General features: G+C 41.5%; 1 protein-coding gene across 3 annotated transcripts in view; it reads left to right on the top strand.

Moving 5' to 3' along the window:
• sbno2b (strawberry notch homolog 2b) overlaps window positions 1-25,043 on the top strand; it is a 59,475-nt gene extending 34,432 nt beyond the window's left edge. For 2 of the 3 annotated variants that reach the window (XM_084354551.1, XM_084354553.1), the window contains 28 exons: window positions 5,178-5,354; window positions 7,442-7,528; window positions 8,704-8,809; window positions 8,927-9,087; window positions 9,219-9,352; window positions 9,523-9,613; window positions 9,761-9,904; window positions 10,006-10,123; window positions 10,228-10,333; window positions 10,517-10,670; window positions 10,788-10,964; window positions 11,324-11,421; window positions 12,073-12,155; window positions 12,403-12,585; window positions 12,750-12,871; window positions 13,131-13,262; window positions 13,380-13,515; window positions 14,671-14,783; window positions 16,383-16,454; window positions 16,566-16,674; window positions 16,768-16,839; window positions 16,968-17,111; window positions 17,440-17,534; window positions 18,623-18,715; window positions 18,869-19,000; window positions 19,606-19,682; window positions 19,984-20,174; window positions 20,609-25,043. In XM_084354551.1, coding sequence (XP_084210677.1) covers window positions 5,178-5,354; window positions 7,442-7,528; window positions 8,704-8,809; window positions 8,927-9,087; window positions 9,219-9,352; window positions 9,523-9,613; window positions 9,761-9,904; window positions 10,006-10,123; window positions 10,228-10,333; window positions 10,517-10,670; window positions 10,788-10,964; window positions 11,324-11,421; window positions 12,073-12,155; window positions 12,403-12,585; window positions 12,750-12,871; window positions 13,131-13,262; window positions 13,380-13,515; window positions 14,671-14,783; window positions 16,383-16,454; window positions 16,566-16,674; window positions 16,768-16,839; window positions 16,968-17,111; window positions 17,440-17,534; window positions 18,623-18,715; window positions 18,869-19,000; window positions 19,606-19,682; window positions 19,984-20,174; window positions 20,609-21,825 — 4,524 coding nt within the window. In that variant the 3' untranslated portion in view covers window positions 21,826-25,043. The remainder of the gene's footprint in view (window positions 1-5,177; window positions 5,355-7,441; window positions 7,529-8,703; window positions 8,810-8,926; window positions 9,088-9,218; window positions 9,353-9,522; window positions 9,614-9,760; window positions 9,905-10,005; window positions 10,124-10,227; window positions 10,334-10,516; window positions 10,671-10,787; window positions 10,965-11,323; window positions 11,422-12,072; window positions 12,156-12,402; window positions 12,586-12,749; window positions 12,872-13,130; window positions 13,263-13,379; window positions 13,516-14,670; window positions 14,784-16,382; window positions 16,455-16,565; window positions 16,675-16,767; window positions 16,840-16,967; window positions 17,112-17,439; window positions 17,535-18,622; window positions 18,716-18,868; window positions 19,001-19,605; window positions 19,683-19,983; window positions 20,175-20,608) is intronic. The other variant, XM_084354552.1, reaches the window with a different exon arrangement.
• Window positions 25,044-25,854: the final 811 nt, after the last annotated feature.

Below are 25,854 nucleotides of genomic sequence, written 5' to 3'. Positions count from 1 at the left end.
TGACAGTTGCTGATCTAACAGACCACAGGCTTTAATGACTTGTTGGGAAAACATATAGATTAATGTGTACATTTTCCACGTCACTTATAGAAAAGTGTTTGTGATATAAAGTGTTGTTTGTCCTTATTTAACTATGTGACAGTATAAATATCTCTAGTTTCTGAGCTACATGCAAATTAATATCAGTGAAAAGTACGTCTTTAATAGATCCTCCTCTTACTCCATAATTCTTTGGGAATATTAAAAGGCGATGAGAGACTGAAAGGACAGAGAGAAAAGGTGGCACACATGGGATGGGAAACGGGGGGGTGGGAGTTTAAACAAGAGATGACAGAAATGGTTGGGTGAGCTGGTGGGGTTGTTCGAGGTGTGTGTTTGTGTATTTATGTGGGTGTGTGGGGTAAGTAGGAGGCCAGGGTGACTTGTTTCCTGGCCTTGGAAAAGCAGCCAAGCTGGCAGTGTGTAGGAGGGGAAAGCCCTGGGCCTGGCCTGCTCGCCTAGGGCCTCAGCCTGGCCTTGTGCTGAGGCAGGTTATTGAGTTTAACAGGATGTGGCGTGAGACCATATGTAGCATTTCTTACCTGATGTTTGCTTTTTGATGGCAGGGATAGATTTAAGTCTGTAATATGTTGCAGTAACATAAAAAAAAGGCAGAAAAGTTTATTAAATTCTTGGGTTTGTTGAAAAAATTGTCAACCTTTAACTTGGACATGAACTGCTGAACACTTTAGAGATGGGAACGCAGTAAGGAATCATGGACCAGTGACAACATGTCAACTGTTTTCAACATGTCCAACCTGCCAAATAAAATTCTGTAGCAGCTGGCAATGCCATGTGTGCCACAGGAGGCACGAGGCTGTCCATATATTCCTCTGGACAACACTGGAGTGAACAGTGATGCAAGCTACAATACAGAGAATTTGACAATCGGAAAATTGGGAAAAATATTGTAACAAACAAAAAATCCCTGTCACATTTCATCTGAGTCCAGTCTTCAATTTGATTTGAGAGGCCATTATCATAATGAAATGGAGCTTATCTGGAATCACAAGCTGCTTCTACTGAACTTCTTCTTTTAAGGACGTGATTAAGAAACCCTGATCTGATAAAATGTGCTATATATTATAACCCATGGTCTCAGTCACGATACATACCTATCTTTTAATAGTATTAAGCAACATTTACGCAGAGAGGTACACAGACCATGTGAATTATTGTCAATAAAGCTAAACAAAAGATTGTGAGGCCCTGTGAGGGAAGATAGGTAGGACTTCCTTGTATGGTAGCGCCTGAGCTTATCATATGGTCCATGTCATAACCAGTGTTGTCGTAGTCATTAAATCGGGAACAGCTGTTCCTCATTTCTCCCAAGGTAACCGTTTAACGCTGCATGAGTCGCACAGATAAGTGTTTTGTCACAGTTTTGTTAGTGCTGATATTTATTTTCGCCTGAATGTATTTCGTAGTACTCATGATCATGGATCCTCTGGGATTTTTTGTTAAAGAAGAATTGTATTGTGTGACACTTTCAGATCGCTCGTCACATTGCACTATAAAGCCCAGCAGCTCGTGGAAAGTTATTGTCCAGAGGTGTTATTTTTCCAGTTGTGATTCTTAGAGCTGATAACCACCACCTTCAACCACAACCATCAAGTAGCTCTGCAGCTCTGTGGGCGTCTCGGGTAAGGATGTCATCGACAAGTGTATAGAGGGATGCTAGTGTTCGTCTGTGGTTTTATCTTAACTGTTGTAATGGAAGGATATGATGCTGGCTTCAGCGTTCATAGCAGAAGAGAAACTGAAGTGGATGAGGAACACGTGAAAGGCAAACAAACAGGAGCGTGGACAAATGGGCTTTCACATGTTCCTCTGTGTACATGTACACACACGTGATTTTTCTTTACCTATTCCCACAAATGACATTCGATTTCAAGCAGATTTAATTCCATGAGAGCAGTTTTGAAAGAAATACTTGCACTCAGAGAAACATGCACACGTTTAGGTATTTTATTTATTGCACAGCAGAGGAAAAGAGAGTGGAAGAGAGGCAGGATTAGTGATTCTACGGATGTGTGGCTGTGTGCTGTGGAAGGAGCCAGATTAGCATCAGAGCAGTTGGAATTCAAGCCTTATCTCTGCTTGGCAGGGCCCAGTCTTAGGAACAGTAGATGAACCAGCCCTGGGTACGGGCCTGCCGGGGGACAAACACTGCTGCCTCTGTTACGCTCTGCTAAACAACTCGATTAGCATGGTACTGAGGTCGGCCATGTCTTGGTTAGCACCAGCCGACCTGCTGCAGTTTTCAGTGACTTCTCTGTATCAGGACTGATCGTCCTCTTAATAACAGTATGCTCTGTTACGTGAATTTATTTGATGTGGAAAACCTAGAAGTCACATTGTAACATAACACAGAGCAATGACGAACAGGTTTACATCACATATTTGCAGAACAAACCAATTTAGGGTTAGTTTTTCAGCTTGAGCTTGAATTAATCATTGTGATGCAGCTCACTGAAGTCATTTAACCATTTAACCATAACTGTTTTTTAAAAGCAAACCTATTATGCCAGCTCATAACTTTATAAATGCCACAAGTTAAGATGTATATTCATCAACTCGGATTAAATAGGATTGTTGAACTATATTTTTATAGATCCAAAAATATCTGTAGCAAAACTCCTCTATGAACCCTTTTCATCAAACATTGTGATTTCCTCTGCCATAAGAGAAACATAATTTTCCATTTTCCACAATGAAATACATGGTCTATGTGCTTATCTGTATTTTTTTCCACAATTTTGCCTCTGTGGAATGATGCCTCTGGTGACGCAGTGTACCTTTTCCGAGCCTTGTTGTTTACTCATCCATCCCCCCTTAGAAGAGCAGAGAAAGGAGGGAGACGAGCAAGAGGTGAGGCAGAGGAGGGTGGGACAGGAAGACACACAGATGACGGGATTAACAGGGAAAATAGAGAAAGGACATGTGTGAGTGAGCGCCAGTAATGTGTTGCAGAGACTCTCTCTACCTCTACCCCTCTGTCACCCAGGTCTGCCGGGCAGACCAACTTTGGAGAGCCTGCTTTCCGAGCTCATGCCTGATCTTGCCCTCAGGAAGTGCGCACACACGCACACACACATACACATACACACGCACGCACACACACACACACACGCACACACACACACACACACACACACACACACACACACACACACACACAGACACACAGAGAAAAGGAAAGAGAAAGATAGAGTGAGAGAGATGAAGAGAAAGGCATAATCATAAAGCTCCCAGCAAACACTGATAAGCTGAGTGCTGTACCCTTGAAAAAGCACTCTTTCCAATCCACAAACATCCACGCGTTATGGTCAGCGAGTTGCTTCTCTAACGTCAGATGACAAAAATATACACATGTGTCCGTGTCTGCCTGCTGTTTACCACCCTCTCTAGGCCCCATTCCCACATGATGTAGTCATGTTAGCCCTAAGAGCTCTACATCTTGTCTTCTCATGCCTATGAAACATTTTCAGATGAACTGTGAGTAATGGCTAACTGGCAGCGATGTCAGAAGTCAGCACAGCTTCTCAGCATTAATCAGTAGCAGCATATTGTTGAGATTAAGGCAGCATCACAACTCATTTATCTCCATGTCTGGACAGCTTTTACTTTGAATCCTCACAGCATAGATTTTTCCTTTGTCTAAAAGTCATTATCAGTGATAATAACATACTGTGCTTCAACCCCACTCGTCACCGCTTGTGGCTAAACATTGTTCTTGTCTGAAATGGCGTGTTCAAAGTGCTGTAAGCAAACCATGTTAGCAAGTTTAAATGGGACTGTTGGAGAGATGTGTAAACTACCTGCATAAATATTTGCTTTGCTTGGTAGTATATAGCACAGACAGCCAGACCTGAAAGGGAAGTTTCAACATTTTGGGAAATGGGCTTTGCATACAAGTTGATGAACGATTGATAAAACTCACATGCCTGTACACAGGTTGCTAACTTAGCTTAGTACAAAGACTAGAAATATATATGTTGTATTTTGCCTGTTTGGGCCTTACTAACCCTACAGTAAGTGTCAAAACCACGATTTATGTTTTACTGGGGGGCAGGATGGGGGGACCATTTCTTGGCCAGGATCATTAACTTCCTGGAGTCTATGCTGGTTGCTTCACAACAATTTGTGCTAAGCTAAGTAAGCTATGTGGTGGTGCTAGATTAGATACAGTCCTCACACGCGAGTAGTATCAATCTTCTCATCTACGTATACAGTATGAGCACATTTCCCAAAATGAGGAACTATACCTTAAAAGTGACATAAACAGTGAAGTGAAATTGCTGAATAAGCCATCTGGACCGTTGGGTTGCATTCATGACTACTTCATGGTCCTCTGGAGGGTGCAGTGGGAACATGGGGGTGTGGGAACTTCCACACATGCATCAAAGACACATTGATGACTACACACAGAGGAGCAAGATGTATTCTCACATTTCCAAAAACAGCTTCTCCTCTACTTAGCTTCTCTTTGTCGACCATGTTCTCTCCCCCCTCATCATCAGTCTATCCCTATCTCCCCACACCCATGTTTATAAGTCTCAGGGGGACCAGGGGTGCCTGTGAGAGGCTAGTTAAAGAGCATGGCATGCTAATGGCTTGGAAAAGGATATGAATAGAGGGGCGACTGGAAGGCAGCCATGGCTAAAATGACACAAGCACTCTCATTAAGCCTGCCCCTCGCTTTCTATTTTACGTGCTCGCTCTCACACATCTGTGTGTGATTAGATTTTGTTTAGGCTACTCGTGTTACTCCCAAATGAGTGCAGTATTGGCTGAAATCCAGAATGAATGTGCCACCTTTATTGTCTGTGATTCACTCCCATCCGTGCCTATTACACACACTTATTATTCCTCTGCTGCACAACCTGTGTGCCGTGCCTGATACAGGATATATAATTAGGATTTATAGTCCTTTGTTTTCCCATTATGCATGATGGTAAAGGACACTTTTGGATAGGCTGTCTGGGTGTAGTTGCATACATTGGTTTTGTCACGTCACTTTCACAATATTATACTCTTTTAAGATGAAGAAAATGAGTATAACAAGCTGCTCTGCTCCATATTTTGCCCTGTTTCAGAGGTCAGACTTAACACCTCTGCTCTTTCTCTGCCTTCAGGACCTGTCCTGCATTGATGACCTCTCCACAAACTCTCTGTTCTCCTCTCCGGCTGACTCACTGTCGGAGTATGCTGATGCCCAGTCCTTCATCAGCACAGACAACTTGGACACAGTGCCCACCCTCTGGGACGTCAACACTAGTACCACCACCACACCAGCACAGAGCCAGCTAGAGGTCAGTAGTAAGCCCTCACACCCCCACATCATTACCAGAAACACTGATTACAACACCAAAAGCTCATCAGCCTATTGTGGAATACAAACTTGCATGCACGCCTGTTCTGAGGGAGGTGGACAGCAATCAAGGTTCAGATTGTCCCTTTCGCACTGTAAACACAAGAGCTGCTCTGGCTCACTGTCAAATTTTGCGCTGGGGAAGGAACAGTTATTTGCTTTGATCAGTTGCTGAATGTTTCAACAAGACTTGTGCTCGTCATTCCTCAAATAATCTTTTTAACTATTAAACAAGTAATGATTCACTGACACTACTTAATTCCTAGTACAGATACACAGATATCATTTTATCTGGCATTTTCCTTCTTCCACAAAATTTGTAAGTGATACACAATAAGTAGCTCTGTGCTCAATAGAAACCATAGTATCTTATAACCTCACACAGCGGTTTAAAAGAATTATATTCTTTCAGCATAACTCTGAACAAGTCTACCATTCTTCCACATTTTCTCTCTTGTGGAACACCCTAAGAGCAGAAACGCAGAGACTGGACCAATTGACAAAGAAACTTGTTATAACTAAGGGTGCATTTCTTTAGTTTAAAAGTTGTAATGATAAATTGAACGGACTACTTCTGACTCCAACACCGCAGCATCTATTCCCTCAGTCACAACTGGCTCGCTGGAAGAACCTTGCTAACATGTTGCGCTGGTTAAACCAAGAGGGTACTGAAAATCCGTATTGATATTGGCAGGAGGTTAGCTGTTAGCAGCCAGTGAGCAGCAGAGTCCTGTGGTTCGTGTGGCTGTGACATTTTAGCAGCGCATAGAGAAACTTTACAACATATATCGGCCGATAACAATCGGTGCCCTGTCAATCGGAGCACCTTTAGTTATAACACTGTGAGTAGGTAGTCCTCTGCTGAGCTAAGACCATTTCAATCAAGAGAGACTTATTTAAAGTGAACAAGTATTTATTTGGCATGTGCACACAATAAAGATGAGAAGCGTGAACAGTCTGTGGCCAGTACAACACATTGTGACGACATAGTATTTTAAGGGAGTGATGTAGCCGTGTGTGGTAAAGGATACTCTCCCTGAAGGAGTCTAGATATTGGTGTGAATGGGCTTCCGGTAAAAATTCAACATTTGGCAGGAACGATATTATTGGCTTAAGAAGATCGTGGCATAATCTGGTTTGTTACACTGAAAAATAAACACATAGTCAGCTTATCATGAAGGAAGCGGGACATGATAAAGAGAGAGAGAGAGAGAGAGAGAGAGAAATGTGAATGAGTAGAGTAGCATTAAAATAATCTTCCTGATTGAACTCAGGCCAAGCTTCATTATACTCACACTCTTACAGTTCTCTCTTGTGTAGCTTCCAGTCGTCCATTATTGTCACAATGTAAATCCTAAAAAAAATAGACTGAATTAATGTAATCAGCTATTTTGAAATTGCAGAGCACTGCAGGAGCCTTGATCATGTGACTTCATGTGACTGACCACTTCTATTGTCGCATAAAAACTGTGGAGAAATATTTCAAAAGTGTCAAGTTTGGAAAACATATTTTTGTTTGGTATTTGTCTTCACAGTTGGTTTGTTTTCTGTTGTCTCAGTGGTACGCAAAATAATATCTCAGTGATCTGAGAGGAGCAGATTCTCATGTGCTGCTCCTCTCTCCCTGCCAGCGTTGCTGTTGAGTCCTTTTTGAATTAGACGAGTCCAAGGATATCTTTTTGATATGAATCAGAGTACATTTATTTCTTTTCCCTTCTGAAAGCCTTTTATGTTTTCCTTTTCATTCTGCCCTCATTTCATCCATTATATTTCCCAGACACACACAGCCTTATCTGCCTTTTGTTGTTGCTGCTGTCGCTGGCTTTTCACCGCCAGACAACAAATTGCATTTTGTTGAGTGCTGCTCCGACGGACATCCAAGTCCAGTGCCCACACGCTATCATGAACATGAATATACAGACAACACGCACATGCAGTGATGAGTCATGTTTTTTTTAGTTCCTCATATGCATCTGGCAGTGTTTTTATTTGTGTTTCTATTTCTTCATTTTTATCTTTTGTTGACAGCTGAATGGCACCGGCAGGTTTCATGGCTTGGCCAGTTTGGATGATATAACTGCTATTATCAGCACCCCACCTTTAGGAGGATTCCAGGTAGCAACACCAACCTCTCCAATCTGATGTTCAACTCAAACGCAGTTCTCAGTAATGCACAGATACGTAGATGATGTGACACGTCTAATGGGCAGCTGTTTCTGCCCTCTGTGTTTGCAATACAAGATAAAGCTTAGATTGTTTTACGTAGCAACATAACATGCTACTAATCTAAGACTTGAGGGCCACATTTTGACAGTGCAGCACATAAAAGTATTAGTATATGATGAGTAAAACTTGCTTGAGCCTTCTTTGGCGAGTCTCTGTTACCAAAGATGATGAAAGCATTGCTGCAATATTGCATCGATTGGACATTCTACAAATGCACATAGCACGATGAACAGATTATTCCATACACTGCACTGTCTTTTGTAATTGTGTGTGTGACAACAAAAGAGCAAGTGTTAATGTTGACCTAACTGTCAAAATGGGACCCTTTTGCATTTCCAGTTTCTCTGATAACATTAATCAGAAGTTGCCTGAATATGTAAAGCACCAGCCATGTTTCAAAGCTCTCATTCATTCTGCTTCAACTGGCTTTTGTTCACCTTTCAGTTGCATGTGTTACAATACTGTTGCACTGGTTGGCAGTCCTTGATAAGGACCTCTAGATGTGCTCTGCTAACTTTTTACTCACGAGAGTTGTTCTGATACCGATACCAATATCGGAAATGCATCCGACACTGCCTAAATTGCTAGATTATACTACTCCCTAGCAGCATCCTGTACGTCTGTATGCAACTTAACTGATTTTTCGCTGCACAGGTTGCCAATATCCATAAACCATGACTTGCGTGACTTCAGTCACGTCAGCAGACTTACATTTGTTGATATTTATGTTCTTTCTCAGTTATGACTGTAAAACTAGATATTTAAAGAAAGTTATATCTCATTCACTCTCTGTATGCAATTGTAACATCCATACATAGTTGGCAAAGCTGTTAAAAAAATAATAATATATATTTTATTTTATGAACTGACATTGGATTGGTACTCGATATCGGAAGAAAATGGTATTGGAACATCTCTGTCACTAACTGCTTACCTGCCTCTGACTTTCAGCTTCAGTCTCTTTCCTAACCCGTCTTCACCTAACCTGAAACAAGACCTATATCTCCCACATGTGGCTATTTTCAATGTGAATTACATGACCGAAGTCTGTGTGGTGTCCCCAGGCTCCGAGAACCCAGCCACCACAAGAGGAGGAAGAGGATGCAGAGGAGGAGGAGACAGAGGAACTGGGACATGTAGACACATACGCTGAGTACAGACCTTCCAAATGTAGGCCACTAGACTGAATGTCAACATCTACTTACTTATTAATTTATCTACATTTTTCTTGTTTACATGACAAGACTCCTCCCTTCCTTAACCTGTTCTGTTTTTTGCTCTCTTCAGCCACTATAGGAATTTCTCATCCTGACATAGTGGTTGAGACCAACACGCTATCCAGTGTCCCTCCTCCTGACATCACATACACTCTGTCTATCCCTGAGCCAACTATTAACAGTGGCCTGCTGTCCGCTCTGCAGCTAGAGGCCATCATTTACGCCTGCCAGGTACACACACAGGCTCACATACACACAGAACATGAAGCACTTATTCATTTTTGAGTTATGGATGATTATTGTGTGGATTATGTAGATATCTTTGTTCATGTGTTTTTGCTTTCACTTTGTTTTCTCCTCAGCAACACGAGGTTATCCTTCAGAACAACCAGAGGGCAGGCTTCCTGATCGGAGATGGGGCAGGGGTCGGAAAGGGACGCACTGTGGCAGGAATCATCCTGGAGAACTACCTTAAGGGACGGAAGAAAGCACTATGGTAACGGAGATTTAATACTCAGATCTCATAAAATCAGTTTAAAGGCTAAATGTTTTAATAATTGATTTACATGATTGTGTTTTGTATCTATGCCAGGTCATATTGAGCATGTAAGAGCTAGATTGTGCACAAGCTAGCTGATTTACTGATTTTCCTGTTTCTGCCCTCAGGTTCAGCATATCCAATGACCTGAAATTTGATGCAGAGAGAGATCTCAAAGACATAGATGCATCGAATATTCCTGTGCATGCCTTAAACAAGGTGAGTCCAGCTGGTATTGGCTCAACAACCTGAGAAAACTGAATTCATTTTGTTCTTTTCAGCTGTACATTTGAGCAGCAAATTAAACAAGCTGTATTTGCGAAGGTTTCTGTACAGGTCTTTTAAATGTTTGATTTGTTATTGTAGATCAAGTATGGAGACACAGCTACCTCAGAAGGAGTCCTGTTTGCAACTTACTCTGCGCTGATTGGGGAGAGCCAGGCAGGAGGGCAGCACCGGACGAGAATTAAACAGATCCTAGACTGGTGCAAGCCAGACTTTGACGGAGTTGTATCCTTTTGATCTTGACAAACCTCACATCTAACTCATTTTCTAACACAAATAAGCACTCCATGTGTGCGCTGTTTGCCCTTGACCTATTCCCCTCACAGATTATTTTCGATGAATGCCACAAAGCCAAGAATGCCACATCTACAAAGATGGGCAAGGCAGTGCTTGACCTTCAAAACAAGCTGCCACGGGCCAGAGTGGTGTATGCCAGTGCCACAGGTATTCTGACACACACAAGCACCAGGAAAAACACACACACACTCATGCAATGCAATATAACAGTGGATTTTAAAATATATCTTTATTTTTCATCTCTGCTCCAGGTGCCTCTGAGCCAAAGAACATGATCTACATGAGCCGCCTGGGAATCTGGGGTGAAGGCACACCCTTCAGAACCTTTGATGACTTCCTGCACGCCATCGAGAAGAGGTTTGTAGGGTGACATCTTGCCAAATTTCAATCAAAAGCGTTCCCGAGAGCCTCCCTATCATGCGGATACATATCCCCAAATCGCTGTGCTTACTGGAAAATGCCTTATAATCAGTTTGTGGTAACAGCTGTTTGACCCATGATTGAATTATGTTGAATGATTTATGTGCCTTTTGTATGCAGAGGTGTCGGGGCCATGGAGATTGTTGCCATGGACATGAAAGTGAGCGGTATGTACATTGCCAGGCAGCTGAGCTTCTCAGGGGTGTCTTTCCGCATTGAAGAGATCGGACTGGACAGTGACTTCAAACTGGTCTATAACAAAGCTGCCAAACTGGTAGGTGTTATGCCTCTCACAGATGAGGATTAAGTGTTTGCTTATGGTCTTCTGAGATTTCAAAAAGAAAAAAACTTTACTTAAAAGTGATTATTAACATCTGGAATCTGTGTCCAGTGGGCGGAGGCATTGCAGGTTTTCATGCGTGCAGCTGATGAGCTTGGCCTGGTCAGCAGGAAGTCTCTGTGGGGGCAGTTCTGGTCATCTCACCAGCGCTTCTTCAAATACCTCTGCATCGCTGCCAAGGTCCGCTGTCTGGTGGAGCTGGCCCAAAAAGAGCTGGAGGCTGGAAAGGTCAGCACAATACACTCTGAACAATGAGTTATATAGAGCAATCCGAATGAGTTGGGGCGCAAGTTCAATTCTATAGATGTTGCACAAGTGGTAAGAAGTACTGTGGAGCTAAAAGGAGAGATAGAGATACTTTTCTCGAGTAAATTCATGCTGTTTTGAAGAAAAGTTTTGCCAGTACTTTTTTGGCACTTCTCAATACACAGATTGAGTTGAGTTCATTTAAGTTGTGACAAAACTCTACAAGGATGTTATGAGATGTGCCATCATGATGCCTGGAATTAGTCCACAACAGACCTCACTTCAGGTAACACAGTAGACGCGATCTGTAGTTAATCTGTATTTGTTTCTCTCCACCACAGTGCATCGTAATTGGGCTGCAGTCTACCGGAGAATCTCGCACCAGAGAAGTCCTGGATGAGAATGACGGGCATCTCGACAGATTTGTCTCAGCAGCAGAGTGAGTGAAATAGAATAGTTTTTTCCAGTGGGCTTGTTTGTTCCTATGTTAATAGGTTTATTTAAAAGTAAAATCACTTGTATGACAAAATGTCTTTGTGGGAGTTCACTGTCTGAACAGCTTAATGCTCAGTCACAACAAATCATTTCTGGAAGACAGGAACATTGAGCATTTTCTCTCTTGATACCGGATACCTTTAACCCTGTTTGGACAGGCTCTTGTCTTTGTGCTCGAAGCCACAGCACTCTGTTTGTTTCTTGCTTCATTAAACTGCCAAGTTTCGCCAATCTGGAGAACACATTCTCACCACAAACAATCTATAAAAAAGGATTTGAGCCACAATTAAACCAAACGCTCTCTTTAGTTATGAGCTGATAATTCATTTTAATTTAATTCTCATCCAAGAAAAACAAGAAAGGGATGGTGCGTGTGCCGATTGATTTGAACTTGTTTGACCCTAAACCTCTCATAGCAGACATGCCTGAATGTCTGCGTATTAGATCACACACAACACATTCGTCTGTCTGTCAGCACCTGGCAGCCATTATGAGGAAAGTCTTAACTGCCAAAACTATCCTGTGTTTTCCTGATCACTTTGCTGTCAGAATTAAAGTTTCTTTCTCTGTTTCCCATCTTCGTTTTTTCCTTTAGGGGAGTATTCCAGTCTCTGGTAACAAAACATTTCCCGTCAGAGAAACAGAGGAGGGAGAAGGCACCGGGAAATAAGAGAAAACGTAAGTGAAGAGGATGCGGTGGTCACACCATGTTCCCAAACATAATAATTCCCATATTATGTTTATCACTCTCATTTAATGTACCAGTACTCAGCTGACATGTCAGGCTTTTGCCCTGCAGTCTAATTTAACAGTTAACAGTGTTTTTTTAATCTATTTGTGTGTATGTGACTGTTTGCTAGCGGTCAGCAGCTGTTTCGTAGCCTCTCATTGAATTATTCACCAAAAACTTCTTGTTTCCAATCAGGGAAGCCAAGAGGTCGCCAGCCCAAAGTACCTAAGCACACGGTGGACAGCGGCGGCGTGATCAACATCAGCGACGACAGCAGCAGTGACTCCGATGGCATAGACACGGACTCCAACTCCTCACCAGACTCCCTGCTAGACAACGATGATGTCATCTTTGTGAACCACACTAGCTGTCAGACAGGTAGGGAGATACCCTTTTTCTTGCTTTCAGCAGGAGTGATATGTGAGAAGATCAACTAAAGCATGATATTTTTGTCTTGCAGATGTGTCCAGTCTCAGTTATTTTTGTGGCTCTTGTCTATTAAGAGTTAAATAGTTAATGACCCCTTTGTTTCCCATTCACAGCCAGAATAGAGGACATGAAGCAGGGCCTCCTCAACAAAATATCCGTACTGGGAAAAGAACTACCTCTTAATACCTTGGACGAGCTCATCGATAAGTTTGGAGGACCAGATAAAGTCTCAGAGGTAAACACTCAACCAGAAAGCTGGGTATCTAATAATCTTAAATCAGGGTTTTTACAAAGTCTTGAAAGTTTGGCGAAGGTTTAATTTCAACTGTTATGTTTTCCAGTTTAGGAATATGCTATTTGAAATATATATAATTATAATAAAGATATGATGATAAAGGCTTTGAGAGTCTGGAAATTTTTGGTTTAGTGACCTTGAAAAGTTTTGAAAAATATATATATATTAAGTGATAACGTGATATATCTTTTTGCTGCAGATGACTGGTCGCAAGGGTCGTGTGGTGCGGCGTCCTGACGGTAGCGTCCGTTACGAGTCACGGGCTGAGCAGGGTCTCACCATCGACCACATTAATATCAAGGAGAAGGATCGCTTCATGAGTGGAGAGAAGGTAAGATAAACTAATTAAATAGATAAATGTCCTGCTGTATCTTAGAGGCCGTTTACAGCTACATGAACATTGTTCAGTAAGATCTCCACCAATTATCCAAACCTCTTTCCTCTGCAGTTGGTGGCCATCATCTCAGAGGCGGCAAGCTCTGGGATTTCCCTGCAGGCAGACAAGCGAGTGAAAAACCAGAGGCGCAGGGTGCACATGACCTTGGAGCTGCCTTGGAGTGCAGACAGGGCCATTCAGCAATTTGGTGAGTCAGGACATTCAATCCTACAATGAGCTTTTGAATGGTAAAGGGGAGGGAACGCTTGAGAAGTTATTCTTCTTTATCAGTTAAAGCAGCTGTGTTACAGAGGAGGAAGATGAGCACACCATGTAATATGTATATCCAAAATGATGTACTTTTTGTAGATACAATCTTGGGTCTTTCATGCTAATTTAATGTTCCTCACTGCTCATTCTAGCTTATCATATAGTGTTAGCCAATATGTGGCTTCAATTAAATTATTTTTTATCAATGAGATGTGAGTTTTCATGATGTAACAGGTTGAAATGGGGTCATGAATTTGCATAATTAGTATGAGTTTGAAAAGTATGTCTAACCCTCTGTCCTTCCTGTTTCCTGGGGTATTCCCTAGTATGACTTGTATGTACATGTTTAGTTTGATTCGGCTGAAAGGCAGAAGGATTTACTAAAATAAATTCTCTGCATCCTCGTTTTATTTTATGCACCATCACAGAGGAGCGGATGAATTTATTATTTGTAGTAGTAATTAGCAAATTAGTAATTCTTTCCGTTAGCAAACTTCCTGCTTAGTGTGAAACTCGTAGACTAATTCTTGTTTGGCCGGCTTGTGTTCAGACACACACACCCACACACACAAACACACACATTGTACAAATAAACACAGACAGTGATTAACGATTCTGTGGAAGTCTCCGTAGCTTCCATCGAAAACTTAGCGGAAGTTTTTTTGTTGTTGTTAGTGAACCGCGTTGAAGCAGGGATCTTGTGTCAGAGTGTAAAGATGATGTTCAGTGTTTTTTAGTGTTGCAAATCTTATCATGTCAGCAGGAATATCCCCTTCTTACTTTTCTGTTCCTGAGGATTTCTACACTCTGTGTGTGGTTGCAGCTTCTATTAAGTCAAATTCCCAAAGTTGTTTTTGTTAAATTCATGAAATTAAGTTTTTTTAACTGATATTTTTTGTCTGTCTGGCTGATCAATAAATTTGAAACAAGGGATGTTGCACACAAAGTCACTATCAAACAACTATCAACCCATACTACTATTGTGTAATTCTGATCTTGTACAATGTATTATAAACTCCGGTTACAGTCCTCATCTTTCTAGCTGTTTTAGTTGTGTAAATTCTGTCTGATCATAATATGCTCGTCATTCCAGGTCGCACCCATCGGTCCAATCAGGTGACGGCCCCAGAGTACATCTTCCTCATCTCAGAGTTAGCTGGGGAGAGACGTTTTGCCTCCATTGTGGCTAAGAGACTCGAGAGCTTGGTAAATATAAAAGCCTTATATATGTTTGTGTGGGTGTGTATTTGCTCTTCCTTTTTTTCTTATTTTGACTAAAATCTGTCTCATGGGAAAATAATCCTTGTTGTTTTGTTATCTTACAGAGTGTAAGAAGAATTGTTTTACCGTAAACAGATCTTATCTGTGTTTTATGTTTATTGATTGTTGTGCTCCAGGTCTACCATTTGCTCCCTCACCCTATGCCCTTCCTGTTCGCTGGGGTATTCCCCCCTCTAGCAGCTCTCTGAAGAGCCTCTTTTATTGCTGGTTTGCTTGAAGTCACATCAACTTGCCTCCACAAATCTCAAGAGATTCTGGGTCTTTCCCTTCTCCTGCTCACTAACGGAAAACTGAATAAGCAGAAAAAGCAAAGCAGCTTGTCTGGATAAGTGTAGGGTTTTTTTCCCCCATAATTATCAATGCATTTCAGCACTAGCAGTCATTTATTTCCATAGTGACACAGCATGACAGTTCTTTTGGGAAAAAGGGCAAGGAGTGTGCAATTGGATGGAGCTTCCAGGAAGTCGGTCTTGTGTTTGCCAGCTGTGTTCGGTAAATCTGCATCAAGAATAGGTCACATCTCGCCCGCCTGCCTGAACCCGATACTACACACACACACACACAGTTGCTCCATCTTAGATGGCTGAATACCTTCACAACTGGCTGACTCCAGATCAGCAGTGAAGTCATATTTGGCTAAGACATCCCTTTGTTTTGGTATCTCAAGTCTTCGTCTCTGTGGGCAGAGGCAGCAGCTGGGTAGAAGACTGGATTGCTATTTTCCTTCACCTCCATCACAGTTTAATTTTTAATATTAAAAAGTATGAAACACAGACTAGATCGTAGACGATGACTACGAGACAAAAGTCGGTTAAAAAAATTATTTCAAGATGGTTTTACCTGTCACTTTGCTGAATTTTTCTCGACGCTGTACTGAGGCACATGATGTCAGCAAGAAATTGAAGAAAACATTTGCCTTGCACATCAACCTTGTCTGTTTCCTGTTGATACCAGAGCAGAGAACAGCCTGTTCTGTGTGTGTGTGTGTGTGTGTGTGTTTGTGTTTTGTTTTTGTGTGTGTGTGTGTGTGTGTGTGTGTGTGTGTGTAATCAAGCTTCATATGTGAAATCCCTGATTATTTGACTGGGATTTTTAACTGTATTTTGGTTCCACAAATGCGTCATTGTTAGACCAGAGAGTCATATCAGTCCCACAAATATGTTTGCTAAACATAGTCGTAGATTTTCAGTTAATTAAAAGTGGCGCCGGCTGTGTTTGCAGTGGACATTTAACATGGCAAACAAGAATGAGAAGTCCTTGCTATTAACTACTGTAAATTGTAGTCATCCTGTAATTACTGCTTAATATCTTTTATGAATAGTTAACCTTTTGTGATTACTTATAAACAGTCGTGGTCATCCTCTCCTAACAAGGCTGAGCAGGAAAGTCAGGTTGGGTAATGATACAAATGCAGATTCATCCCACGTCACTGAGTCCCTCTATACTAGTGTAATAGTGTTTTTACGATTGTGAAGCTAATATTGCCAATGCTAATAATAACACTGTTGCTAATCCGCTTTGCAGGGTGCATTAACCCATGGAGACAGAAGAGCTACAGAATCCAGAGACCTGAGCAAATACAACTTTGAGAACAAGGTAGGCAAATTTCAGAACAATTTAAGTGTCAAAATATGCTCCTTTTTAACTTTAAGCAGTAAACATTATCTCTGAATGAGTCTTCTGAGTGAAATGTCCTCTTTCTTGCAGTATGGTACCAAGGCTCTGGATAAAATCACCAAAGCAATCCTGGGCCACATAGAGAACAAGGTGCCCCCTCCCAAAGGCTACCCTGTGGGCGAAGCCATGTTCTTCAGAGGTATGTTTGAGCTTTGGTTGACTGGTAACGCGTGCAAACAAACCAACTTTTACTGTGACTTATTAGTAAAACGATCTTCTTCTTTATTTTCAGACATGAAGATTGGAATGATGGATGTGGGCATCTTTTGTAAGGAGCCTCGCTTTGGGATCAGTACTGAGAAAGGTAAAGTACCCTTGAGGCATGCACACATATTTTATGCGAGTGTACTACTATTACTACTGCAGCTATTTCACAGTTTAAGTCACCTGTGGTGCGAGCATTAACTGTGTTGTGTTGTGTCTTTATCCCAGACTGTAGCATCACCAAGTTCTTAAATCGCATCCTGGGCCTGGAGGTCCACAAGCAGAACTATCTCTTCCAGTACTTCACTGACAACTTTGACTACCTGATCGACAAGGATAAGAAGGAGGGCAAATACGACATGGGAATATTAGGTATGGAGGTCAAGTGTTACTCAAAACAAGGCATGGTTTTTTTTTTACATAAATGCACAATATATTATAGACCAAAATGTAAAAGGTAAGGTAGCCATAACAAGATTACTTGTTTAAATATATTGGTAAACTTCTTAAAAAAACAGAAGTTAATAATCGATTACCTTAGAAACATTAAAAATATTCACTCTGTCTTCATTTGTCTGTCATCATACCTTTTATTAGATTTTGATTGTCCCCTCAGGGATGGCTTTAAAAAGAAAGAATGTGCCTCAACTTCTGATGTGAGTAATTATTTTAAATGCTTGTTCCTTTGTGTCTCTGACAGACCTTGCCCCGGGTAACGATGAGATCTATGAAGAGAAGCAGGAAACTTTCCTGACAGTCGGAAACCCTCAGGATGGACAGGTCGTTCTCTATAAGGTAAGCCCTGAATAGCCTCACCTCAGGTCTATTCCTTCATGGTTAGATCATTACTGTATCATATCTTGAGTTCTGTCCAGATTTAGTTTTAACGGAGCCAAAATAAGAAATGTATAGCGCAAAGCAACAACAGATGAGCAATACTGTGTCGCCTCCGTGGGCCTGTATGTAGGATGTAGCGACCGCCAGAAGGCCAGCAGACAGTCTGGTGAGAGGCACGTTTGCTGGCTGCTTTAGAGGCATTACACGTCACCTCGGGATGTGACCTTTTTATGAACCCTGAACAGTGCACACTCCATCCCCAAGAGAGCCTGAACATTACGACCCAGAAGTGATTTTATGAATATGCATGATGGGCAAAAAACATGCAAGTCTCTCGTTGATGCTCTCTCCTTTGAGTTAAATCCAGTAGTGCTTGTAAGGACTATAGATTCATTAAGATTTCCATGACATGGTTTGTACTATGCTTAGTATAAGAAACCTGGTACGACTGTGGGATTTGTGCCACATAACCTGCACTCCCTGAGGTAAATCAAGCAGCTGCCTCTGCACTCTATAGGTGTGATTGATGGCACTTTGCCAGCAGTAACACTGTGATCGTACAGGCTTCGCCTACGGGCTGAGGAGTCTGTGTAGACACTAGTGGGAGGGGAAACAGGATAATTACTGGTGTCTTCTGCTTTTCGCTGTTGGCTGCTAACCTAGGTTTGACATTTTAAAGTTGGCAGAAAGCTGCACAGCTATGACCAGTTTAGCAAGTATGTATGCGCAGAGTGTTGGGTGTGTGTAATGACTGTGGTAGATGATGAGTTTTAATCACTTACGCTGAGTGACTTTTTGTTTGAGCATGTGTTTCTGTTTTTTATGCAAGAGTCTGGCTCACATTGTGTTCTTTCTCTCGATGCCTGCAAATCTTCCGTGTATCATGTACAATTGCTGCAAAATGCTGCTGCTAAATTGTTAATCAGGTCCTCTCAAAGGTCTCGTTTTTTTTTCATTAGATTTCTGACATCTCTGTTGCGATATAAAGTTACTTACATACCATCCAGACTTTGACAGCACATGCTTTAATCTTCTTGCGCCTGTAGATCAGCGTGGACAGAGGTATGCCATGGGACGAGGCCTACAACAGGTCACTGAAGCTCAGCGGTCCTGACGATGGATTCTACCTTTCCCTGAAGGTGAGACCATGTTACGATAAGCAAACTAAACCCAAGGAATACGATATGGGGCACTGCAATAATAGGAATGTGATGAGTTGATTTCCACTGAAATGATTATTTTGATCTCACAGTCAGTGCAAATAATTTCCTCTCTGTGTGGCTCCTCCACAGCTGCGAGGTAACCACCCATGTGTGCTGCTAGCTGAGCAAGGAAGAGGCAAGAATCTCGTTGTCTACAAGCCCAACATTGGCAAGCAGGCCCACCCTGAGAGCCTGGACAACCTGCAGCAACGTTACCGGAAGGTAACTGGCTCCACTGATATCTTTATATCAGCGTATTTATATTGAATAATGTCAGAATAGTTTTTAATTTAATCTAAATATTTGTATTTCATAACCAGCTCACAAATATTGTCTTTTGAGATGTTTGTTTTTTCAAGATTACAATAAAAGTTCAAATATAAAAAGAAAAAAACTGATATGACATTTTCAGGGCTGACAATTCCTTCTTGATCTGTTATTGCTGTTTGAGTGGAGTCTAATGCCCCCTTGTGGTTATAGAAGAGTACTAGGACAAGTAATGTTCAGGGCACTGTAGAGCTTAAACATGTGGCAATATACTTTACAAACTCCTAAAATCATTAACAAAAATGTAAAACGTATGTCAATAGGGACATGAACAAAAGGGTGATGATTAATGACCTTTCACCATAAATGCACTGAACACAATATTTATATACTCCACGACACAACAGAGGACTTTAATTGAGATAAAACTAAAAAAATAACTTTGAGTTGGAAATTATTAAAGTTTCTATGTTGGTAAAAAGCTGCTCAGTGGTTTTGCACCAAGATGTGTTTATGATGAGTTCTTTGCTGATTTCAGTTGTATGTTTCCTTGTTTCCAGGTGACTCCAGAGGAAGCCAGGGACAGCTGGGAGAACCAGTTCACCTTTTCCTTCAAGAAATGTAGCCATGCCAACTGGTAAGCAGGAATCCACAGCGTCCCTCGGGATTAATGGCTCAATGCATCCAATCAGGCTGGTGCTTATTAGGATTCAGTCAGGGTGGTTTTAAGGTCAGATGCCATTCCCAAGGATTTGCAGATCACCTGAGAACTAGTCATGAAGAAATAACCTGCAAGCCTCTCATGTGCCACCAGATGACCAGTGGACTGTTTAAAATTCTGTCCCAGCCATGTAGTTTTTCTGATTTGCACTAATCTTGTGGGCTCTTTTGTTAAAAGAATCAAATATTTGACTTTTTCTTTTCTGTCCTTTCCTCAGGAACGGGAAGTGTAAGAAAATCGAGGAAGGCCAGGAGTGTCTGCAGGGCATGCGTCTCCGTCAGTACCACATGTTGTGTGGTGCCCTTCTGCGTGTGTGGAAACGTGTATCCGATGTGGTGTCTGACATCACCAGCTCCAGCATCCTCCAAATCGTCCGCCTTAAAACCAAGCAGCATAACAAGCAAGTCGGTCAGTACATCGCCCCTACTTCACGATGCGTTCAAGTGCACCTTGTTAACTCAGAAATCTATTCAAAGTGCCACAATGGTTGTTTAAAACAGTCTCTCATGAACTCCTGCACTGACTTTAATTGACACTTATGAAATCGTTGCGCCAAAAACACAGATCATGTTGCAATACAGCTTGACAACAGTGAACGGTGTGAGGACGCTCACTGGAGATTCAGTGTCTGGTTTATTTTCTCTGTGCGTCAAACACAGATTTAATGAAGATATTTTTATATGTGTCTTTATAACCTGTTTACTGCTGTTGTGAATACATGGACTGTGATATCATCTTAAAATGAGATGGTCATTGTAAGAATATTTAACTTTGGAACATCACATGTTTTAAATATTCAATTCACTGATAACTCACATGACCGTCCTTGTCGTCTCTCGTAGGTATCAAGATCCCAGAGAACTGCGTGGCCCGTGTGCGCGACGAGCTGCTACTCATGGACGAGGAGGTGAAGAGGAGACGAAAGGAGAGGGAGCAGCAGGCTGTGGAGCAGCGACTGGCCGAGGAGCGCATGCGTAAAATGAAGGAGGAGAACAAACACCTGCTGGCTAATCTGTTCAGCCATCAGCCCATGCACAACCAGTCCCTGACTCAGTCTCTGGCCCAGAGTCCGATCCTCAAACAAAAACTGAACCCAAACGTTCTACAAAGGACTCAAACTGGGAACATGTCCCAGCTGCAGAGACCGCAGGCCCAAAGCCAGTCCACTTTACAGCAGAAGCCCTCCCAGAACATAACCATGTTGCCCTTACAGAGAAATCCCAGCCAAACCCAGCAAAGGACCCCTACCGGCTGGAACAACAACTCCTCCACCAACTCCACCACCAATCAGGGCCCTCTACCCAATATAGCTAGCCTCACCTCCAATATGTCCCAGTATTACCCCCATGCCTTTTACTCCCAGTTCCCCCAGCTAAAGAACCAGTCTCTCTCACACCATCAGAACACGATGTCTCCCAGTTTGTCTTCCAAGAACCCCCTGGATGACATCTTGGACCTGACTGTGAGCTCGCCATCGCCCTCCCCAGACACCACGGAGGGCGGGCTAAACCTGGAGACTCTGGCGAGAACCTCTGCATTGGCCATTGACTTTAACCTGGAGTCTCTGATGTCTCAGACTGCCCAGCACGCTGCGCAGATACAGCAGCCTCTTTTGCAACAGCAGCATCAGCAGCAGCAGCAGCAGCAGCAGCAACATCTGGCCAATAACCATCAAGACTTGTTATTAGAGTTCCTTGACTTTCCTGCTTCTCCCCAGATGCCCACACAGAAAGCCAGCCCTTCGTCCTCTACCTCCTCTTCCTCTTCCACCACGTCCTCCACCTCCTCTGTGTCAAACAGCCTCGTTTCTCACATCCCCGCCGGCCTCGTCATCCCGTCATCGTCCTCTTCTTCTCTCTTCTCCAGCCAGTCCCCGTCCTCCTCTCTGTTTTCCAACTCCTCCTCTCACTTCTCTTCCTCCTATCTCCTCCCCCAGTCAGACTCCTTACCCAACGGCCACTGCAGCGCCACCGCCCTCGACATTCGCGAGGCTCTGAACAGCATGCTACAGGCTGGACCGGACCGCAAGTCTGTCATTCAGTACCGGCCACAAGACTAGGAGCTCCAACAGCGAACTTTTCTTATTGTTCGGTCTTTATTTTGTGTGTCGTTCGCTGCTGTCTGTGATCGCACCCTCGGACCTGCTCCCTCTCCCCTCAGGGCCTATAGTCACGTCACTGCCTGTCCTGCGCTCGGCTCACTCTTTTCTCTGTCCACCTGTAGCGTTCACCTGCCCGAGGCCGTCGAGGTGACAGCGGGCTCGATCAATATCAGATTTCTGCACCAAAGTGTGTCCTCCACAGTGAAAGGCAGCTGTAAAACGACAAAAGTGAAAAAAACAACATGTGATTAACTGTATTTTATTGAACATAGGAGCTGTCCAAACAAAAGCTCATTCATCGAGGGTGTGGAAAATCTTTAATAAACCTCCCGCTGCTGATTTTACGAGGTATGATCGGTGAAGTCGCTGGAAGCTCTAAATGCCTTTCACCAGATAAAACCGCATCTTTAGGACTTTGCTTTACTGTTACTTCGCTTCATGGCCGTCTGTCTGTACTAAAAACAAGGCTTGGTTTGAGTGAAAACAGAAGATAGTGTTGAACTGGAAGATGAGAAGAAAAAAAATAGCAGATGAAATCTTTTAGCTGATCTTTTAGCCATGAAATGCCTCAGTTTTCATTTTTCTCTTCTACATGCTCCCTCCTGTTACTCTCCCTGCTTGTATGAACACTAGTGTGAGGAAAAAGGGAGAGGAAGAGCAGTCTGCTGTTGCAAACAGTGCCTTTGGAGAAATCTATAAATGCAGTCTTTAAAAATCCATGTAGCCTAATGTATAGATTTGTACTCTTGAGCATTGGTTTTAATTTTAATTTAAATATGGTATATTTGTATTTATCTGTTAGCCCCCTCCGTCAGCCAGTCAGTCAGTCGGTGTTTGTGTTACACTAGGCTGGTGTTGGTTTCTGGAAGAAGCCTCTGTTCAGCCTGTTTGTGTTCGTATGATTGTCGGACTTGTCCTTTCTCTCTGTGTGATACGACAACGTGCTGCGGAGGTCAGCGTGGCACGGATTATTGAGCAGCATGGATAAAAATTGTTTCCAAAAATGTCATCACCCCCCGTTTTTTCTCAAGCTGACAATAACATTTAGTGATGTGACTCCTGGTTTGATTTGATTTTGAATTTCTCAGGAAAGTCTCGAGTGTGTTGTTGTTTTTTTTTGTGTCATTTTGACCAACACAAATTTGTTTCAAGTCTTTAATTACAGTTGATAACAAAGGATTTGAAGTTTTTATCGTCTTGACGGTCCGATGAGAAGGCTGCGTGTGTTTCCATTTCAGGCGTCAAGGCTATAAAAACATTCGCAACATGTTTAGACTTTGTGATGTTCACTGTGTATGATCGTACATATTTAAAAACCTGTGAGGTCTGGCCATCTTTGTGTGAAAAAGATGCACTGTAGTTGGATCATGACAAAAAAAGAAAAAAAAGCCGGGATAAGTTCAAGTGATTAAAAAGCAATAAAACCATATTCTACATTTGTTATGAGACATAAATGCCTAAGTACTGTTTACGCTCAACAGGCAAAGCTTTGTGGTTACTTTTGCATGGTATGAATCTCCTTATTTCTGTTGTGCTTCATAGCCTTTTAGTTTAAACAGATTCTGAAATGCATACAACCTTTGTATAGTAAGTTTTCACGGGATTGAGCGCAATGCGTTCTTGACGTTTCAGTCATTGTTATTATTATAAAAGTTATTGTTATTTATATTTAAGGGATATTTAGATTTTAGATATGTTATCCTGCTTATTAGAGTAGTTAAGGAAATGTTTTGGTCAGGGAAGTTTCTAGTTTTCAAGATTACTATAAAACAAATTCTATTATAACCTGCCACCAAATAAGATTGCACTGTTCTGTACTGCTGTACAGTGTCTGGATTTATTTCTGCTCATTTCAGTTTTGCTTTTCTCAAGTAGAATTGTTTCTCCAACTCGTAGACCTTTCGTCAGGCCTTCAGTTCGCAGAGAGATACCAAAGTGTTCCACAGACACCCCTAAAAGTTACTGGCTCTAAGATATCAGAACTTTTATAAATCTCAGGAAGAAAACCTACAGGAGGTGTAACGGCGGGGCGTTAGCAGAAATATATCATTTCCCCTTCGGACAGTGGTGAAACTAACCAATACATGTGCTATTTTTTTTCTTAACTCTGTGCTGTGACTCTTGCTGTATTTATGTTTTAGACTTAATGTGATGGGTTTTGTTGTTTGTCCTCGTGAACATGTCAGTGATTTTAAATGTTTATGCCTTCTTAGGGCAAAGATCAAAGGCTGTTTCTTTTTTTAAGGAACTTATTTTTTTTCTGTGGACAGTTTTGTTTTGTGTTGGACATTTAATTCATGTTAAAGCTGACATATTTTTGACTCGATTCACACCTGGGTTATACTGAAACGTGCAATTGATGTGTCCAAGCCTTTACCCTCCCTCGGTGTAACAGATGTTTAGGTTCAGACTGACTCTCGGTGTCCCAGATTCTTCTTGTTGACGCTTCCTTCTTTTTTTTCTTTTTTTTTTTCATTTGCAGCATCTTACTATAGCATGTTTTCCTCGTACCCTCATTAATTTTGCTTTTAATATTCCACATCAGGCACATTCCCAGACACCAGTCTGCAAAAGATTTGCCTTCGATTTTGTGTTTATACTCACACAAATAAAGCTTTATGCATTTGAGGGATATGGAGCGCGTTTTTTTAGGAAGAGAACGCTTCTTTAAAGGATTCTTCATTAGAGTAGTTAGGCCTTTTATCATTTTATTATCATTTTGCACTAAGAATGGCATAATCAAGTTACTGTTCTTGTTGGTTATGATTGAGTGTCGCAAGCTTGTTGTGTGTCTGATCTCTGATGGATAGCTCTGTGTATACTGTAACCATCTTTTCTCGTTTCTCCACCGTTTGCATATTCTATGTTATCAATGTTATCACTCTCAAATAATTTATTGCTAACAAAAAATGAAACAAAAAACATGCTACTGATTGTATGTATTTTTAAACAAAGCCTATTTTTTCTGTAAAAAAAAACAAAAAAAAAGAAACTGTGTTCAGCACTTTTATTCTGGGTTGTGCTTTTGTTTTCTATATATTTATAATTTAGATCCAAATGTATATATTGTAAAATTTGTGCCTTTTGACTAATTCTTTAAAAAGGTTTTCTACTCATTTAAGGAAGGACTATATGAAATTGCAATCTTAACTTTGTAAACAAATAAAAACTTGAAGATTGCTGAAATTAAGTCTTTTGTTCATCTAGGAAAAGGGCTTTTTTTCCAAACCCCTGGAGGGTCATTGTGGGTTCATGCAGTAGGAAGCAGCCTGTGTGACGTCACTCCTAATTTATTTAAACAAGTGACAGAAATTTAAAAAAAAAAGACTGAAGAGATGAAATAGAGCAGAAATAAGAAGACCCAGCTGTTACTCTGCAAACATCTGGACTCAGGAGCCAACTAGCTTTAAGTTCACACACTATATGAACATGACAGGTGTTTGCTGCAGTGTCACATTAAACTGGGCATCATTTGACAGACATGTCATGGATGAATCATTGATCACGCTACTGGACATAGACCCTATAAGTCAGAGCCCCAGTGTAAGGGACTGTTATTAATATTTCTTTAGTCAAACAACTTAAAAATCAAAAGCAGTGTTGGAATGTTACTATGTACTAAGTACAATTTTAAGGTACTTGAGTATTTACATTTTGTGCTACTTTATACTTCTACTTCTAGAGAACATTGTACTTTTAATTCCACTCTATTTATCTGACAGCTGTAGTTACTGTTTACTTTTTTAGAGGTTCAGATAAATACAAAATATAAACAATGTTCAACAACAATAAACTGATAAATTCTGATGTAGTCTATTATTATAGATTGAGGTATCCAGCAGTTCAGTAGATAAAATCAGCCCCACCAGCTGCAACATTAAAGTGATGAACATATTAATGTATCAATAATTATGATTACTGATAAATAGCCTATTATTCTGAAATGGTTGCTTTTCTTAGTTTTTTGTATTTTTTTTAAACTTCATT

The sequence above is a fragment of the Pagrus pagrus genome, assembly GCF_965226575.1.
Source record: "Pagrus pagrus genome assembly, chromosome: 6".
Classification (NCBI taxonomy): Eukaryota; Metazoa; Chordata; class Actinopteri; order Spariformes; family Sparidae; genus Pagrus; species Pagrus pagrus.
This window is presented reverse-complemented; position numbering and strand designations above follow the sequence as displayed.